This window comes from Pseudomicrostroma glucosiphilum (genome assembly GCF_003144135.1).
Source record: "Pseudomicrostroma glucosiphilum strain MCA 4718 unplaced genomic scaffold BCV69scaffold_8, whole genome shotgun sequence".
Classification (NCBI taxonomy): Eukaryota; Fungi; Basidiomycota; class Exobasidiomycetes; order Microstromatales; family Microstromataceae; genus Microstroma; species Microstroma glucosiphilum.
In genome coordinates this window covers 454,543-469,728 of record NW_020289920.1, presented here as the reverse complement: position 1 = coordinate 469,728, position 15,186 = coordinate 454,543, and the positions used below count along the sequence as shown (strand labels likewise).

At 55.5% G+C, this 15,186-nt stretch overlaps 4 protein-coding genes across 4 annotated transcripts; 2 read left to right on the top strand and 2 right to left on the bottom strand.

Annotated features, from left to right (window-relative positions):
- The first annotated feature begins 186 nt into the window (after positions 1 to 186).
- BCV69DRAFT_283234 (DUF590-domain-containing protein) lies at positions 187 to 3,374 on the top strand. The gene is made up of 4 exons (XM_025492634.1): positions 187 to 635; positions 712 to 1,468; positions 1,544 to 2,179; positions 2,260 to 3,374. The coding sequence occupies exons 1-4, from the start codon at positions 247 to 249 to the stop codon at positions 2,977 to 2,979; spliced, it is 2,502 nt and encodes an 833-aa protein (XP_025347523.1). The 5' UTR covers positions 187 to 246; the 3' UTR covers positions 2,980 to 3,374.
- Positions 2,791 to 4,138, bottom strand: BCV69DRAFT_207373 (hypothetical protein). Its single transcript, XM_025489727.1, has one exon. The coding sequence runs from the start codon at positions 3,929 to 3,931 to the stop codon at positions 3,227 to 3,229; it is 705 nt and encodes a 234-aa protein (XP_025347522.1). The 5' UTR covers positions 3,932 to 4,138; the 3' UTR covers positions 2,791 to 3,226.
- Positions 4,139 to 5,113: 975 nt separating this feature from the next.
- Positions 5,114 to 9,619, top strand: BCV69DRAFT_260340 (hypothetical protein). Its single transcript, XM_025490673.1, has 4 exons — positions 5,114 to 5,963; positions 6,047 to 6,068; positions 6,155 to 6,798; positions 6,874 to 9,619. The coding sequence occupies exons 1-4, from the start codon at positions 5,362 to 5,364 to the stop codon at positions 9,296 to 9,298; spliced, it is 3,693 nt and encodes a 1,230-aa protein (XP_025347521.1). The 5' UTR covers positions 5,114 to 5,361; the 3' UTR covers positions 9,299 to 9,619.
- A 568-nt stretch (positions 9,620 to 10,187) lies between these two features.
- Positions 10,188 to 15,066, bottom strand: BCV69DRAFT_249480 (putative myosin V; the record flags this gene model as incomplete). Its single annotated transcript, XM_025490341.1, has 2 exons — positions 10,188 to 14,195; positions 14,296 to 15,066. 2 exons carry the CDS (start codon positions 15,064 to 15,066, stop codon positions 10,188 to 10,190), a joined length of 4,779 nt encoding a protein of 1,592 aa, XP_025347520.1.
- Positions 15,067 to 15,186: the final 120 nt, after the last annotated feature.

Here is a 15,186-nt window from a genome sequence, read left to right as displayed (position 1 = left end):
AAGTGAGGAGCAACACTTTTCTCGGAACGGAACACTGCCGGGTGGGTGTTGCCGCGCACTTGCCTTGCCTCGACGCCCGGGCAATCTGTGAGGTCATCGGAGCTCCTGCTCGGGCCACCCGACTTGTTGCCGATCCTCCACAGGAAGCCAACGCTGCAGGGCAGTGCATTGCAAGATACTGGCACATCTTCCTTTCCCCTTCCTCTTTGGATCCCTACTTACCTACACACCGTTGGCAGATCTCCTATGAACAACGTCGTAGCACCTCGTCCGCCTGAGAAGGACAAGCCATCCAACGCAATGGGATCAGCACCTCAGACCGGCAATGCGGGCTACCAGAGCTCCACTGGCAACTCGGCACCCTCCGCTGGAGCGTCCCCAGCCTCTGACTCTTCGCAACCCGAAGTTGATTTTGTCCTCGTCTTCGAAGCTGTCCCCAAGAGATACCAAAAGGTTGGCAAAGTGCCCTCGGCGCAGAAGAGCGCAATCGCTCGCGAATATGAGATGCTCGTGGAGAGGATCGAGGATGTTGGCCTTCAGGTAACTTCTCGAGAGGGGAAGCCCAAGTCTGGGCAAGTACTCCTATTTGTCCGAGGTAATGATTCTGCGCTAGTAAAGATTGGCAAGGAGGAAAAGTGAGTCGGCTGGCCCCGGAGATGAGCTACGAGCCGGCTCAAGATGCTGACACCTGAATCGTCTCTCTCGCTACAGCCTCATCGACTATCTGCATGGCGTCCGTACACCCTTCGAGCCTGCTTCTTCTTCCCTCGGTCGCACCTCGTCTCTGGGCAAAGGCGGAGCTCATTCCCTTGCCATCTCGCAATTCTCACCGGCAGACAGGCTTCGTCACATCTACACTCTTCTCACGCTTCCTGCCACCCCTGCCACCTCCGATGGTATCACGAGACGAGGCGCAGGCCTTACAGTCAGGTCAGAGGAGTTCCCACACTTGGTCGATATTTCGCCCTTGCACGATGAAGAGTACAACACTTCTTGGCTCAAAAAGTGGGGTAGCTCCAATTCCGTGCTTTCCATCAGCATCTCCGATCTTGACGATATTCGCCGACATTTTGGCGAGCAGATTGCCTTTTACTTTGGCTTCCTTCTCTACTACTTCCAGTCTCTAGCATCGGCCGCTGCCATTGGAGGAGCATTCTGGCTCACCGGATCGCCCTACCACCCTATCTACTCACTAGCCCTTGTCTGCTGGGCTTGCTTCTTCGTCGAGTCCTGGCGGATCAAGGAACGAAAGCTCGCCGTCAGGTGGGGCACACTCGGCTGCGGTGAAGTAGACACCCGGAGATTGGGCTTCAAGGCATACAAGAAGGAGACGGATAAGGTTACTGGTGAAGAAGTTGAAGTCTTCGAGTGGTGGAGGAGAGAGTTGAGGATTGCGGGAAGCATTCCTGCCATCATCTTCTTTGCTGGGCTGCTTGGTCTGACTTTGACGACTATGTTCATTGTCGAGGTGAGTTGCCGTCGAGGAAGGCGAGATGAGAACAGCCGCATCTGACAGACGAGCAACACCCTCTCTCCTCTTTAGGTTTTCGTTGCACGCCTTTACGACGGACCTGGCAAGAAGGCCGTTCCCTTGATCCCTACGGCCCTCTTCAGTATCTGTGTGCCTCAAATCATGGCTGCCTGGCAGGCGACAGCTGGCTCTCTCACCAGCTGGGAGAACCATTTCTCCCAGCGGGGTCACGATTGGTCTATGACAGTCAAGATGTTCGCACTCCAGGCCTTTGTGGCCTACGGAGCCTTGACGCTGTCGGCTTTCGTGTACATTCCTTTTGGACAGGCACTTATGGACCACATCGTCTCGCAGGGCTACTTTGCCAAGTCTATCGCAGAAGCCGTGTCCTCTGGTAACCTGCAGCTGCGATCAGACGGAGGACTGCAGTTCGAGATCAACCCTGATCGGATGCACTCGCAGCTCTTCGCTGTGCTGACCACCTCGCAGGCTATCAATGCTTTCACTGAGATTGGCCTGCCCTTCATCTTGAGGAAAGTAGCGCAGTGGAGGACGGGCGAGTCGAATGCAAAGGCTAGCGGAGCTGCTACTCCACAGACGCAAGGGGGAGCGAACGAGGGGGAGCGCAAGTTCCTCCAGAAGGTCTTTTCCGAGCTGGATCTCCCCGCTTATGATACTTTTGGCGATTACGCCGAAATGGCAACACAGGTGACTAGAGCGAACAGAGCAAGTAGAAGGTGGCAAAGCCGAGCTGACGATTCGTTCCCATCTTGCCCTCGTTGTGGCAGTTCGGATACATCACCCTCTGGTCGGTTATCTGGCCCCTCGCTCCTCTGGGAGGACTCATCAACAACTTCTTTGAGCTGCGAGGTGACGCCTTGAAAGTCTGCCTCAACACACGCAGGCCCGTTCCTCTGCGTACAGATTCCGTCGGTCCTTGGCTAGAAATTCTAGGGTTCATCGCTTGGCTTGCAGCCATGAGTAATTCGGCTCTGGTGTATCTCTACCAGCGCAGTCCTCATTCTCATCTGCCTGGCCACTCGGCATACGAGGCTACCATGCGCACTCACCTGCACCCTGGAGGAGGCGTCGACGGCTTCAATGCCACTGCAGCTGCCACGAACTACTTTACCTCGTCGGACTCATCTCCCTCATCACCATTGAGCTTCTCTCGCTTCCTTCCTTCGTTCCTCCCTACGAGCGGAGCTTCAGGTGCCATGGTCGCGGCGCTCCTCGTTGCCCTAGCCTCGGAGCACGGCTATGCCCTCGTACGCACCTCCATCCGCCACGTCCTAGAGCGTGTTCTCTGGCGCGGCTCAGACGAGGAGGTTACGCTGAAGCGTCGCGAGTGGGAGGCGAAGCGTGAAGCGGTGGGCAAGGCGAGACTCAATGAAGGCGAGATGAACGAGAATGTGCAGAAGAGGGGAGAGAGGGAAGTTCACAAGGAGGGGTTCTGGTCTAGCGAGCATGATGTTGGACTCAATGTCATTATGGGCAAGACGGAGTAAAAGGTCAGGCAAGGCTGGAAGGCCCTGGATTGGAGGGTCGGAGGATGTTGAAGAATAGGACAATGGTGAAAGATGAAGAGAAGGTAGCGTTCACGCCCTGCGGGTGTTTCACAGGCCCGGTGAATCGGGTCGCACACTATTTGCTTGGTATGCCCTTCCGATCTTCGTTCGCTCGTTCGTAAATGCCATGTCCATCACGATGAACCGCTTCCAGAATGACGGACTGAGATACTGCTATTGCTCACGCTCAAGGGAGAGCCACTTCACCTTCTTCGCCAGACTTCTTGATCCCAACTCCAGCCAGAAAAGCGATTCTTGTAGAGCTTCCAACGAGACTCAACAATACAGTCGTTGCTTGCAGCCCCGTCCTCCAATTCCAAGGTACCAGTACCCCGGCCCAACCAAGTGGATTTTCCTGAGCCAGAGACCAGAAGTATACACAGTCTGAGAGGAGGATAGTCCCTAGTGTGTAGCGCCAAACTTTCAAACGGAGCGAGTATCCGCTGAACCCGGCGCTTCCTCCTGCGGTGAACACTTCTTCATAAGGATGAGGGAGCGGGCTGATGCATTTGAGTGGGGAGAGGAGCACGACTTCGAGAAAGAGGACAAGCGTCCAGGCTCCTCCTAGCTCGGTCAAGATCGGTTGAGTCCCTTCGCGCGTGTAGTGGTCCGCCAGAGTGGGCAGGGACTCCTGAAGAAAGGAGAGGGGCCAGAAGAAGAGTTGCACAATGGCAATAGCTGTGCTGAGAGGCTCGAGGAAGTTGATGAAGAGGTGGTACCAGAGAGGAAAGTCGAGAAACAGGTGGGGAGCGACGTTGCTCCTTTCGATGCTGGATTGCAGATGAGCAGATGCAGAGCTGCTCAGTTGCTCGACTTGAGTTGGAATTGCTATGCCACTTGCGCCGACGACATTGTCAGCATCGTCAAGCCTGGGGGATGCAGACGACGACATTCTCCCTGACGCTGACTCTTTGGATGAATGCTATAGGTGGTATTAGTCAAAGAAAGGAGCACTGAGGATACTAGAGACGCAGCACAGCTTTCTCGCGGAGTGCGAGAGACCATGGCGCCTGGGATCTGATCTTTGCTATCCGTCGATTCAGGGGCGGCTATTTCGGACCGCTCAGTTCAAGATGCCACTCTTCGCACAGACCGCCCCTGGCTCGGCGGTACAGGCACCTCTGGGCCTCCTGTACCTCGACCTCTTCATGCGTCATGCGATACAGGATCTGGGCATTGCGCGATACGTTGACATTGAGGCGTAGAGTCAGACCGCCGGTAGGGATTGGGTGGGCTGCCTGACTCCACAACGTTGCCTTGTAAGATTCACGAAGGTATCACTGCCAAGCCCTGAGTCTTGAGAGGATGCTGCATGAGAGATGCGGCGATCTTCTGAACCCAAGATATCATCTCTGCAGCTCCTTTGTCTGTTACCACGGCTTGCGATGGGCCCTCACTATGCATGTACAGTGTGCAGACATCGGGACGGAAGCCTCCTTGGTCCGCCCTGGCGATGCTCGCCTCCCGGCGGTTGAGGTGCCGAGCTGTGCCGTTTTTCGGCACGGCGAGCGCCCCATTGCTCGGACTCCGCGCCGCACCCCGGGAAGGATGCAGGGCAGCTTGAGGTAGTCTATTCAGAGAAACTGGCAAAGGCCTTTGCGGGGACTTTGAGGTCTGAGCCAAGTCTGGATCAAATCCTCACTGAGCGGACTGCAATGTCTTACTTGGCCTTTTTGCTTTAACCCCCTGACGCTTACACCGATCAAGTGGCCAGCGAGGCATAGCTTTACGGGTACGCAACCATCAGTATGCTCTTGATTCTGAGACCAGTCTGGGATCTCATTGGATGGCCGAGGAGTCGGTTGGTAGCCGAGGGCGTATGAGGTCAGCGCAGAGTGCTCATGGGTGGAGATGGTCTACCTTTTGCAGATCTTTGCCAAGCCCCGCAGGTGAAGCTGATAGAGTGTCTGTTGCTGCTGACTGACTGACTGACTGTTTGACTGAAGCCTGTCTGTCTGTGCCTGGCCGTGGAAGCGAATTGCCGCTGGTCCGCTCCGCTGTGCGCCACTGTGGGCCTCTGTCTGTCTGTGCCTCTGCTTCTTTTGCCGTGCGTCGTCCGTCCGTCCGTCCATCCACCCACCGATCGCTCGCTCGCGTGGATCCAATCTCCTTCATCTAACCTCGAGCCTCTCCTTGCCCTCGCCCTCCCTTTACGCTCATCTTCATCTTCATCCTCCTCACTCGCCCAGAAACACAATCTCGACAGCGGCGCTACTCCTTGATACTGAACATACGGTCACTCTTCACTCTATTTCTGTCCCGCGTCATCCGCTCCACAACCTCCTTGATAAACGCTCAGGGTCGGGCTTGGCCACCTCATCAATGGTCGCCTTTACGAACCCAGGGCGCAACGCGACCGATGGCAGTCTACGCTGGCAACAGCAGCTATCCCCACAAGGTGGTAGCAACGGTATCGCTCGAGCAACATCCACTGCCTCCGATTCTCCGCAGACGCCATCCTCTGCAAGCCCTTCACAGCAGGGAGTCGGTTCCAACAATCGCTCCACTGGAGCTCAGATGATCAGCAAAGGCCCACCAGGCTACAGTGGAACCAATGCTCAGCTATCAGGTCCTGCTGCTCAGCAGCAACGTCCTCAAAACTCTTGGTCAGATAGCTCTACTCTCAATCTCCTCTCGGACACTGCCGCTCGGCAGGCAGACGAGGATCATTCGGGTCCCAGCAGTCGCAGAGCCTCCATCAGTCCAACGACAGCTGACAAGGCAGGAGGCAGCGGTAGTGCCCCTAATGGCAAGCCCGCAAAGCGGACATTGGAGGGACACAAGAAGGAGCTTAGCGCAGCAAGTCTCACCGCCGAGGCGGATTCTTCCCTCTCATACTCGCGTGGACAGAGCGAGTCAGATCATGACGGCGCCTCGCCCTCTGATAAAAATGCAGAAGCGACGGAAGAAGAGAAGCGGAAGAAGTGAGTAGAGTCTGGCGAGCGTGGCTGAAGCAAATGTTGCTGACCTGTGTCCTTTCTCCCATGCTCTTCCCGACCTGCTTCAGACGTACTAAGACAGCCAGAGCTGTAAGTACCCAAAGTCTCACGATCCGAGTCTCACCTACTTACGTCAGAGTCTGACATGCACAATTGTCTTCGCTCATTCCTCACAGTGCGACAGTTGCCGGCGCAAGAAGATCCGCTGCGATGTCATTGATGATGGCTCTCCTGCGCCTGGAGACCCCAATAACGGCAACGGAGGCTTGACCTGCGCCCACTGCAGACAATACGGTTTCAGCTGCACTTTCTTTCTGCCCATTACGGAAACAAGATTCAAGAAGAAGAGGGAGAGAGAAGCAGAGGCAGCAGCAGCGGCGGCTGCTTCAAGATTCCCTCACGGGGGTTCCGCGTCCATGTTCGGAGCAGGAGGAGGCTCTAGAACTGGCGTATCGCCCCATGGCTCTGCAGGGTCTCCCCTAGGGAGCTCTCTCCCCGCCAGCGTTAGCGCTGCTCAAGAATGGCCTCCTCGCAAGCATGTACAACATCTCTCTACGCCCTGGGATGGCAGGGCAGGCGATAACAATTCTCACAGTCCTGGCATGGCGATGGCGAATATTGGACAGGGGCCAGGCCACATGGGACCATCGCTCGGGCAGCGTTTGGATCGGTTGGCACCTCCTATGTCAAACGATCACGGGCCGCCTCCCGGCGGCGATCAAGGTCAACCGCCTGACACTAGGGTTTTGGGACCCACGTCGCTCGCGTACATCGTGCATAGCACCGCCTTTGTGCCTGGTAGCGCTATCGAAGCTCATGAGTGAGTGTGGACCCCAGCAAGGTTGTGAAGGTAGCTGCGGAGATCTGACTTTGCCTTTGTCCCACTCTTTGACAGTCTCAAGCATTCGCAGACATTCGAAGTGGGAGCTTCGGGAGACGGCATCATCAAATTGAATCGCTCTAGACATCGTCATCCCTCTTACGGCGATTCTGCAGAGGAAGACGACGACAGCGCGATCCCTCAAATTCCCGATGCTGTCCGCGGTCGTCTTACAGGAGACGTTGCTGAGAAGCTGATCAACTCGTACTTCGAGAAGATTGGCTACCTCTGGCCAGTTGTCACCAAGAGCGAGTTCTTGCATCTTTCTCATCCACCACCTCTGCTCTTCTATGCGATCTGCGGTGTCGCGGCCCTCGATCGCAATGTGCCTATCGAGGTCCTCTCAGCTGTCAGAACCGGGCTCAATGCAATCTTCAAGGACAGTGATGTCCTGAGCAACTCCAGCGCTCTTACTGTCAAGGCTCTGCTGGTTCTCAGTCTTCATTCTGATATCCACGGGAGTGCCAATCTGCAAAGCGGCACACGTCTCTGGAATAGATTGGGCATAGCTCTGCGCATGGCTCAGGATCTCGGTCTTCACAGAGATGCCAGTGGACGGGATGACCTCGACGAGTTTGCCCACTTCCTGGAGCAGAAGAGGCGCATCTGGGGCGCATGCGTCAGCGCCGATCGATGTGTTTCTATTGCCCTCGGCCATCCTCTTGCCATCGATCTAACGGATTGCGATGTTCGTCTTCCCTCGCCATACGAGATCCAGAGGTTCCCAACAGATTTGCCCTCCATCAGCGGCGTAGAGCGACCCTTTGCATTCAATACGGAGATGCTCAAGTTGTCGATCCTGTTTGGACGGGTACAGAAGACCATCTACTCCCCAACGGGTCTGATGAAGGCTACAGATGACGAGATCGCGGGCCTGCTGAATGACATCGACCAATGGCGAGAGAGGCTCCCCGAGGAACTCCATTTCACTGGCCCCACCAGCTCGCCACCTGCTGGCATCCTGCATCTCTCACATGCTTGCATCCAGATGCTCTTCTTCCGAGTCTTCATGAGAATATCTTACTCGTGTCCACAGCACCTCAAGTTCTCGCTCACTATTGAGAGGATGACTAGCATGGTGAAGTGGTCTCGCGAGTCCATCGCGTGGGTAGACGTCTCTGGAGACATCTACTTTGACACGATGCAGTTCATCAGCTACGCCCTGGTATTCTGCGCAACGATCCAGTACCACTCTTGGATTCGTAGAGGTGACGAAGAGGGCCTGAAGGCTCTGGCGAAGCTGAAGGAGATCTTCACTCGCGGTCGTCATCAGGACGGGCAGAAGCAGGATATGTCTCTGCGCGCCAAGACGGCAGAGATCGTCAGCCTGCTGTGCGAGGCAGCCCAGGGCCATTGGGCTAACACGCCTTCTACTGGCAATCTCAATCCTACTGCTGGTGTAGTCAATCGGAGAACGGTCGACTCCGTCAAGGGCATCACTTGGAAGAATGCGCCTGGCCGTCCTGGTGGGGGAGTATTCGAAGCGGCCGACGCTTCTCTCCTCCTTTCGGATCTGCCCAACGGTACGATCATCTTGGGAGCCAACAGGACCCCGGCCCTGGTGATGACGTCGTCCAATGGTTGGCAACCGGTGCCGGGAGTGCTGCCCGAGCAGCCTCCAAAGTCAGGTCTCGACCAATCCTCGGACTCCACCGACCTCCCTGACCTGTCTAACTTCACATATCTGGGCGGGTCCGTCTGGCAGGACGAGAGCGGAAGGCCCGTCGATCGTAGAGGATCGGGACTGATGGTCGTCTTGCCCTCTTCTAATCAAGGTATCGCAGAGCAGATGGGCTTGCCCTTCCAACAGCTACAGATGCAGCAACAACAGCAGCATCAACATCAACATCAGCAGCATCAACATCACTCGCAGAACAACCAGCAGCAGCAGCAACATCAGCAGTATACGAATGTCAACCCACACCTCAATCACCTTTCCGCTGTGGACCAGGCCTTTGCAGCCCAGCAACACAATACTCCCATCTCCTCTCTACTCGGGACCGATCCGGGTCACACTGGCGGCCTGCCTGGCGCAGGTCCCTCAGGAGCAAGCAACTACACCCTCGAGAACCTCTTTGGCGGAGGCACCAGCGGCACCGGCACGCCCGGTCTCGGCGGAATGGGTTTTGGTGGCGGGGGAGCAGGTGCGGCGAATCTGGCAATGGGCGTGCCTGCAGACCCGATGATGCTCAACGACCCGCTGATGGGGATTCTGGACTGGCAGGCATGGCAGAGCTATCTGGCACCTTTCAGCAACAGCAGCAACAACAACAACAACGGTGGCGGCAGCGGCAACGGTGGCAGCAATCAGAACAGCAGTAATCCGAATGGAACAGGGGGCGGCGCTGCTGGTAGTGGTCCGACTGGAGGTGGTGGAGGTCTGATGCCTGGAGTAGGCTCAGCAGCAACCAGGGGCAGGTCTCCTGCGCATGCCGCTTGAGTTTAAAGGGCTCCTCAAGAAAGAGAGAGAGAGAGAAGTTCTTCCAGCACTAGTGCTAAGCACTACCCAGACGGGCCGTCATACCCCAAACTCCCTTCACCGGCCTGGAGTCGATTTGATTTGATTTGGCTCGGCTCGGCTCGGCTCGGCCTCCCCCTACCCCTACCCCTACCTTGATCAAAACGACCATCTACACTTTACCTTTTTTTTTCTTGACTTGTACATAAACCATTCCCTTCTCTCTTGCCCATAGGCCTTCCTCTCCTCCCCTTTTCCCCTCGACCCCTTTCTATCGTCGTCGTCGTCATCATCAACCCCCCCCCTTACCTCTACCTCTTCCTTCGCGGTGTACTTTCTACCCTCTCTTCTCTTCTCGTCCCGTCTCTCCTGACACGTGTATGTATATAAGAACTAGGCTTCGACTTTTTTCTCATCTCTCTCTGCGTGCGTGCGTGCGTGCGTGCGTGTGTGTGTGTGTGTGTGTGTGTGTATGTGTGTGTGTGCATTCATATCCACGCTCTGATCTTTCACTGGTCGAATGAGTGCGTACGCTTGTCATGCCTTGTCTTGTCTTGTCTTTTGAAGAAATGCAATTCACAGCAAGAGAAAGGAGGATAACAAGGCGAGGCGAAACGGGACAAGAGGAGAGAAGATGAGATGAGATGAGATGAGATGGGGAAAAGATCTCGATGAGAGCGGGGGAATGGAAAGTGGGAGGCCAAGAATGAGGGGGAGAAGAGGTGAAAGACAAAGAGGGAATGAAGACGAAGGGAGGGGGGCACGGGATGCAAAGACAAAAGACAGAGGAAGACACCGCAATCTCCTCTGGCAAAGACGAGCGACCGGGGAGCGGCGGCTTTCGCTGCTTTTGCTGTTTGGAGGTCCTGGTCTAGGTGACCAACGAGGCTAGCGTTCTCAAACTTGGCGCCTGAATGAAAGCAGGAATGTACGTTTCGATCCCCGTGACTTCTCTAGGCAAGGGCAGCTCATAAGGACCCGCCTCGTCCACCTCTGGCGGCAGTAGCAAGTGGTCGTTTCGGTCATTTGGCGTAACCCTTGCCGCGGCAGCCTTGAGGATCTCTGGACTGATCGGATTCTCATACTCGGCGGTATGGTACTGACTTATGAGCTTGTGAATCTGCGAAGGTGTCAGGACCCACGAGACGTCGTAGATGATGTCGATGTCCGCTAGTGTGCTCTTCTTGAGTTGAAGGAGCTTGACACTCTGACTCAGATGCTCCAGCTGGAGCATCGCCTCTGGGATTCCCTTTGCTTTGCACCACTCTTCGATGCGTGTCACATTGTACTGAATCTGCATTGCGCGCTTCCAACTGCAGAAGGAACGGCGAAGAACCACGTCGTTGAAGGCGGTGGAGTTGATCAGACGCATGAGCTCAGTGATGACCTGGTGCACCACCGAGGCTTCCAGGTAGTACATCTTCAGCGCGCGCCAGACGGTGTTGAGAACACCGAGGACGTCGTCCATTGTGTAGGCCGGTGTGTTGGTCGTAGACATCAGCCTGTTGAACAGCCTACCTCCAGAGTTCTCGACGAAGCCTGGCAGTGACTGAGACTCGATGACGGCGGGAACGACCATCTTGTGCAGCCTCCTCTTGGTGTTGTCAATGAGTGTGTGATAGATGTTGTACTCCAGTGACTCGAGATCGTGCTTTGCCAGGACGATCAGTCGCTCGTAGTCGCCAAACGCCGAGTCGTTATCACCGGGCGCGATACCGGCGAGCAGATCGCTCTCTGCAACAGAGACGAAGGAGAGGAGCTCATGGACATTGGAGATCCAGTAGATGGCCTGAGTGATCAGCTCATCGCCGTCCAAAGCCATCACGTGCGCCTGGATCGTCTGCATCACATTCGCCAGCACGCGCTCCGAAGGTCGGATCATGCTCCTCAGCCAGTACTCGTTGAGAACCAGCGCAATCAAGTGCGAAGGGAAGAGACACTCCTTTGGCGAAATCTCGCCCATAGGTGTGCGTAGTTGCTGAATCAATCCCTGGAGTAGATCTTCGTCCAGCTGAGCTTCGTCCAAAAGGATGTTCTCGATCTCCTCTGCCACAGCATCTTCGTCCTTGACGATCGGAGCCTGAGGTGGCATCACCGAGACATGGCGGTTAGCCGCAGCCTGAGCCTTCTTCACAGCACCTGCACCAGCCATCTCGGCTGATCGCGGGCGTTGGGCGCGACGCGACCCTGTGGCAGATTGAGGTGGCTCTTTGCCCATGGTGAGGTCGTACAACTGCGGGAAGTCCGGGTTGGTGGGCTTTGAGACCGTGTTGCGGTGACTGTTGCCATTGACAGCCTCGCCGTTACCGCTCAGTTGCGCCAACGTTGAGGCTCGGTGAAGATCTTCCTTCAACTTGGCAATCTCCGCACGGAGAGCGGTAGCAGTAGTACTGTCCTCTCCGTCCCGCTTTGCTAGAGCGCTCTCCCTCGCCTCCAGCTCCTCGGCACTGCTTCTCACTTCCTCTTCCAGAGCAGCAATGCGACTTTCATGTTCCTCAACCTTCTTCAGAGACTGGTCATGTTGCTCTTCCAATGCCTGCTTTGCAGCGATCATCGCCTCGAATTCTGCCAGCGGTACCGAAGGCTGGTCTAGCTGCGTCTGCAACTCCCTCGACTTTGTGCTGATCTGGTCGTGCTTCCCTTGCCACTCCTGCAGCGAAATCTCCAATGCCTTGACCTTTGCTACCAGATCCTTGTTCTCCTTTGTCCGCTTCTGGAGGTTCTGCGTCAACTCCACGACCTTGTTCTCCAGCTTGTATGTCACCTGCTTGTAGTGAGAAGCCGTCTTGGCTTCATTGCGCAGGTGTACCAGCTCCTTCTTTGCCAGCCTCCTCCTGTAGCACGACTGCAACAGCACGATTCCCTTGCGATCCTGGGCATACTGCCGTCGCACGAGGATACCGCGGAAGAGACTTTGCAGCGTGACAGCAGCGAAGCTCGTCCGGCTCGTGGCAAAGTTGGCTCGCTGAGCTCTGCCTCGCACAAGGGACTGGATACGGACAATGGCAGCAACTGTCGCCTTGAGCTTCTGCTGGGCGAGCAATCGTCTGATACCAGTCTGCAGAAGAGTAGCAGCGCTCTCCTTCCTGATGATGTCGACTTGCTTCTGGGCCGCGCACATTCTCCACCAGGACTGGATCTTGACGGTTGAAGCTTTGAGGTTGCCGTACCTCTTCATCTCGACGTTCCTCCTCAAGTTCTTCTGGATCAGCACCACCAGCACCTTCAGCCTTTGGCCTCTGAGCTGCTCGAAGTGAGCGAGAATGCCGGCTCGGAAGAAGATCTTGTTGAGACCGACCTGATACTTGTCGGCATCGGTGATAGTAGTCTTGAGGATGTAGGCAGCCAGCTCCTTTGCCTTGTCAAGAGATGTCATGTCCCAGTGGGCAGATGGCACGAGCATGTAGTACCTCTCAGCGAAGTCGGCAAAGGTCCTTCGCGAAGGGTATCCAGCGGTGCTGATTCGGATGGTCTCGAGCACACCGCAGGCCCTCAGCTGACCCAGGACATTCTGAGGCTCCACTTCCCAAGCCTTCTTGGCTTCATTGGGCTTGATACAGCGGATGTAGTGAGCGTTCGTAGCATCAATCGTGGCCATGAGGCTGACCAAGCTGGCCTTGAATTGTGATCCTAGCGTAGGCTTCTTCACGATACCGCCCATAGGCCTTCGAGGTGCTACTGCTTTGGTCTCTCCGTCAGCTCCAACAGAAGCGCCTGGGCCCGCTGGTTGCTCCTTGGCAGACTGTGCGAGCTGGGTCGCAGTCTCCAAGACCTCCTTCAGGAATGGGTTTGTAGTAGCAGAGAGGAGAGCCAGGTGCTCATCTGGCACGGCATCTCGGTTCTTCTCCAAGAAGCCCTCGGCTTCGTAGGAGACGTCCAGAGCGTAATGGCACACTGTGAACGAAGAAGAGCCGAAGCGAGGCTTCTGGAAAGAGTTCTTGTACTCAGGCTTCTTCTCCATCTGTGTGTACAGCTTCTGCAGGAAACTAGCATCTGCGCCGGATGGCAAGCGTGACTCTTCGTCGAGCAGAGACAGGATACCAAGTCTGCTCTCAATCATGTCGATCGTGGGCTGGTTGTCAGAGAAGTTGATGAACGTCCAGTTGATTTCTTCGGCAATGTACTCGTCTTGCTCCAGCTTGAAGACGTGGCGGTTGAACTCATGCTGCAGTCGCTCGTTGGCATAGTTGATGCAGAACTGCTCAAAGCTATTGACCTTGAATCGCTCGAAACCGTAGATGTCGAGCACTCCGATCATCGATTTGCGAGACGCTGTCGATCCGAGAGCAAGAGAGCTGTTGAGCTGGTCGACGAGCCAGTCGAACAGAGAAGAGTAGACATACTTGGCCACCGAGTCTCGCACTACGATGGCCTGGGCCTGTGTGAGATTCGAGACAATCTTTTCTCCTCTGGTGACAATCTGCTTCTTGACGGCCCATTTCCGGAACTCGTTGACATCAATGCCAAGCAACTTCGTAGCCATGAGAAGGTTGGCATCGTCCTGAGCAAGCATGGCATCGGAGCGAGTCGCTCCAATCTGAACATTACCGAGGTGGAGGAGAGCGGCCAGCAGTCGGAAGACAGACCACTGCTTCTCGACAGTAAGCCCGACTGTGCTGAGAGCCTTCTGAGTTTCCTTGAAGTCCTCTGCATCATCGACTCCTGCAATGGTGTTGCTCTTGCCTTGATTCAGATATGCAAAGTCTGAAGCGTCTGTCAGGCCGAGCTCTTTGCGTTCGGTCGTAGGAGCTCCGGCACACAATTGATAGAAGACGTGGTAGTTCCGCTCATTCTCGGGCTGATAGACAAGCCTCGAGCGCTCGAGGAGGTATGTCCTGATCTTCGCCCCCACGATGTCGTGGTTGCTGTCGAAGAGAATCTGAAGGAGAGGGGACAACATATAGAATTACATCGTCAGTACACCTCATCAGATGTAGCGCTAAGGCTGTAGACCATTTCTGCCGAAGACCTTGACTCACCTCAATGTATTTACCGAATCTCGAGGAATTGTCATTCCTGATCGTCTTGGCATTACCAAAGGCCTCCATGATCGGATTTGTAGCCAAAATCTGCCGCTCCGTCTCGTTCATGCCTCCATTCTCCTTGGGAGCGGCTCCTACTGCTTTGCGGCTTCTTGGCCTACTAGGATCTTCGACGGTAGCAAAGTACCGCATGATGAACTTTGCTGAGACGGTCTTTCCAGCGCCAGATTCACCACTGACTACGATTGTCTGGTCCTTTTCATCTTGAATCATGCACCTGTATGCATCTTCTGCAATAGCGAACAGGTGAGGTTCCAGCTCTCCTCGCCTCTTGCCCGAGTAGGACTGGATAAGTTCAGGTCCGTAGAGGTTCAGAGCTGAGAAAGGATTGACGGCGATAAGCACGATTCCAGAGTAGGTATAGATGGACCGTTGCGAGTATCGGCTGAGGATGGCGTGCAGCACAGCAGGTTCATTGAGGTAGCTCAAGCTAGTAAGATCATCTGTACCCTCTAGCAAAGGCGGGTTTCTTAGCGGCGGGAGCTCCTGCTCTACTCCCTTGCCCCTGAGCTTCTCCAAGGAGGACTTGACTACCCTCACTCCGTCTGCCTCATCGAGCTGAAACTCCATGCTCACCTCGCCTGTTGCGGAGGTGATGGCAGGCTTGTTGATGAGGGTTGCACTGATCCAGCCTAGATCCTTGTCGGGGAACCAGGCGCGGGTGCCGGGCACGTATGCGGCGAGGGCTGTGGCCGTGGCCTGCGCCATGTCGTCTACGTCTGCCATTGTGAAGAAAGTTGTGGGGAATCTATGTGTTGGAGGCTTCGCTGAAGTTGTGAAGAGCTCTCAGTCTTTACGCGAGGAAGCGACAGACAATAGACGACTGTG

Bases quoted from the DNA above. Each gene is read 5' to 3' on its own strand.
- BCV69DRAFT_283234 (XM_025492634.1), top strand. From the start codon at position 247: ATGAACAACGTCGTAGCACCTCGTCCGCCTGAGAAGGACAAGCCATCC. The intron at 636-711 runs GTGAGTCGGCTG...CTCTCGCTACAG, and splicing joins AAGATTGGCAAGGAGGAAAA to CCTCATCGACTATCTGCATG. The intron at 1,469-1,543 runs GTGAGTTGCCGT...TCTCCTCTTTAG, and splicing joins CGACTATGTTCATTGTCGAG to GTTTTCGTTGCACGCCTTTA.
- BCV69DRAFT_207373 (XM_025489727.1), bottom strand. From the start codon at position 3,931: ATGTCGTCGTCTGCATCCCCCAGGCTTGACGATGCTGACAATGTCGTC.
- BCV69DRAFT_260340 (XM_025490673.1), top strand. From the start codon at position 5,362: ATGGTCGCCTTTACGAACCCAGGGCGCAACGCGACCGATGGCAGTCTA. The intron at 5,964-6,046 runs GTGAGTAGAGTC...GACCTGCTTCAG, and splicing joins GAAGAAGAGAAGCGGAAGAA to ACGTACTAAGACAGCCAGAG. The intron at 6,069-6,154 runs GTAAGTACCCAA...CATTCCTCACAG, and splicing joins GTACTAAGACAGCCAGAGCT to TGCGACAGTTGCCGGCGCAA.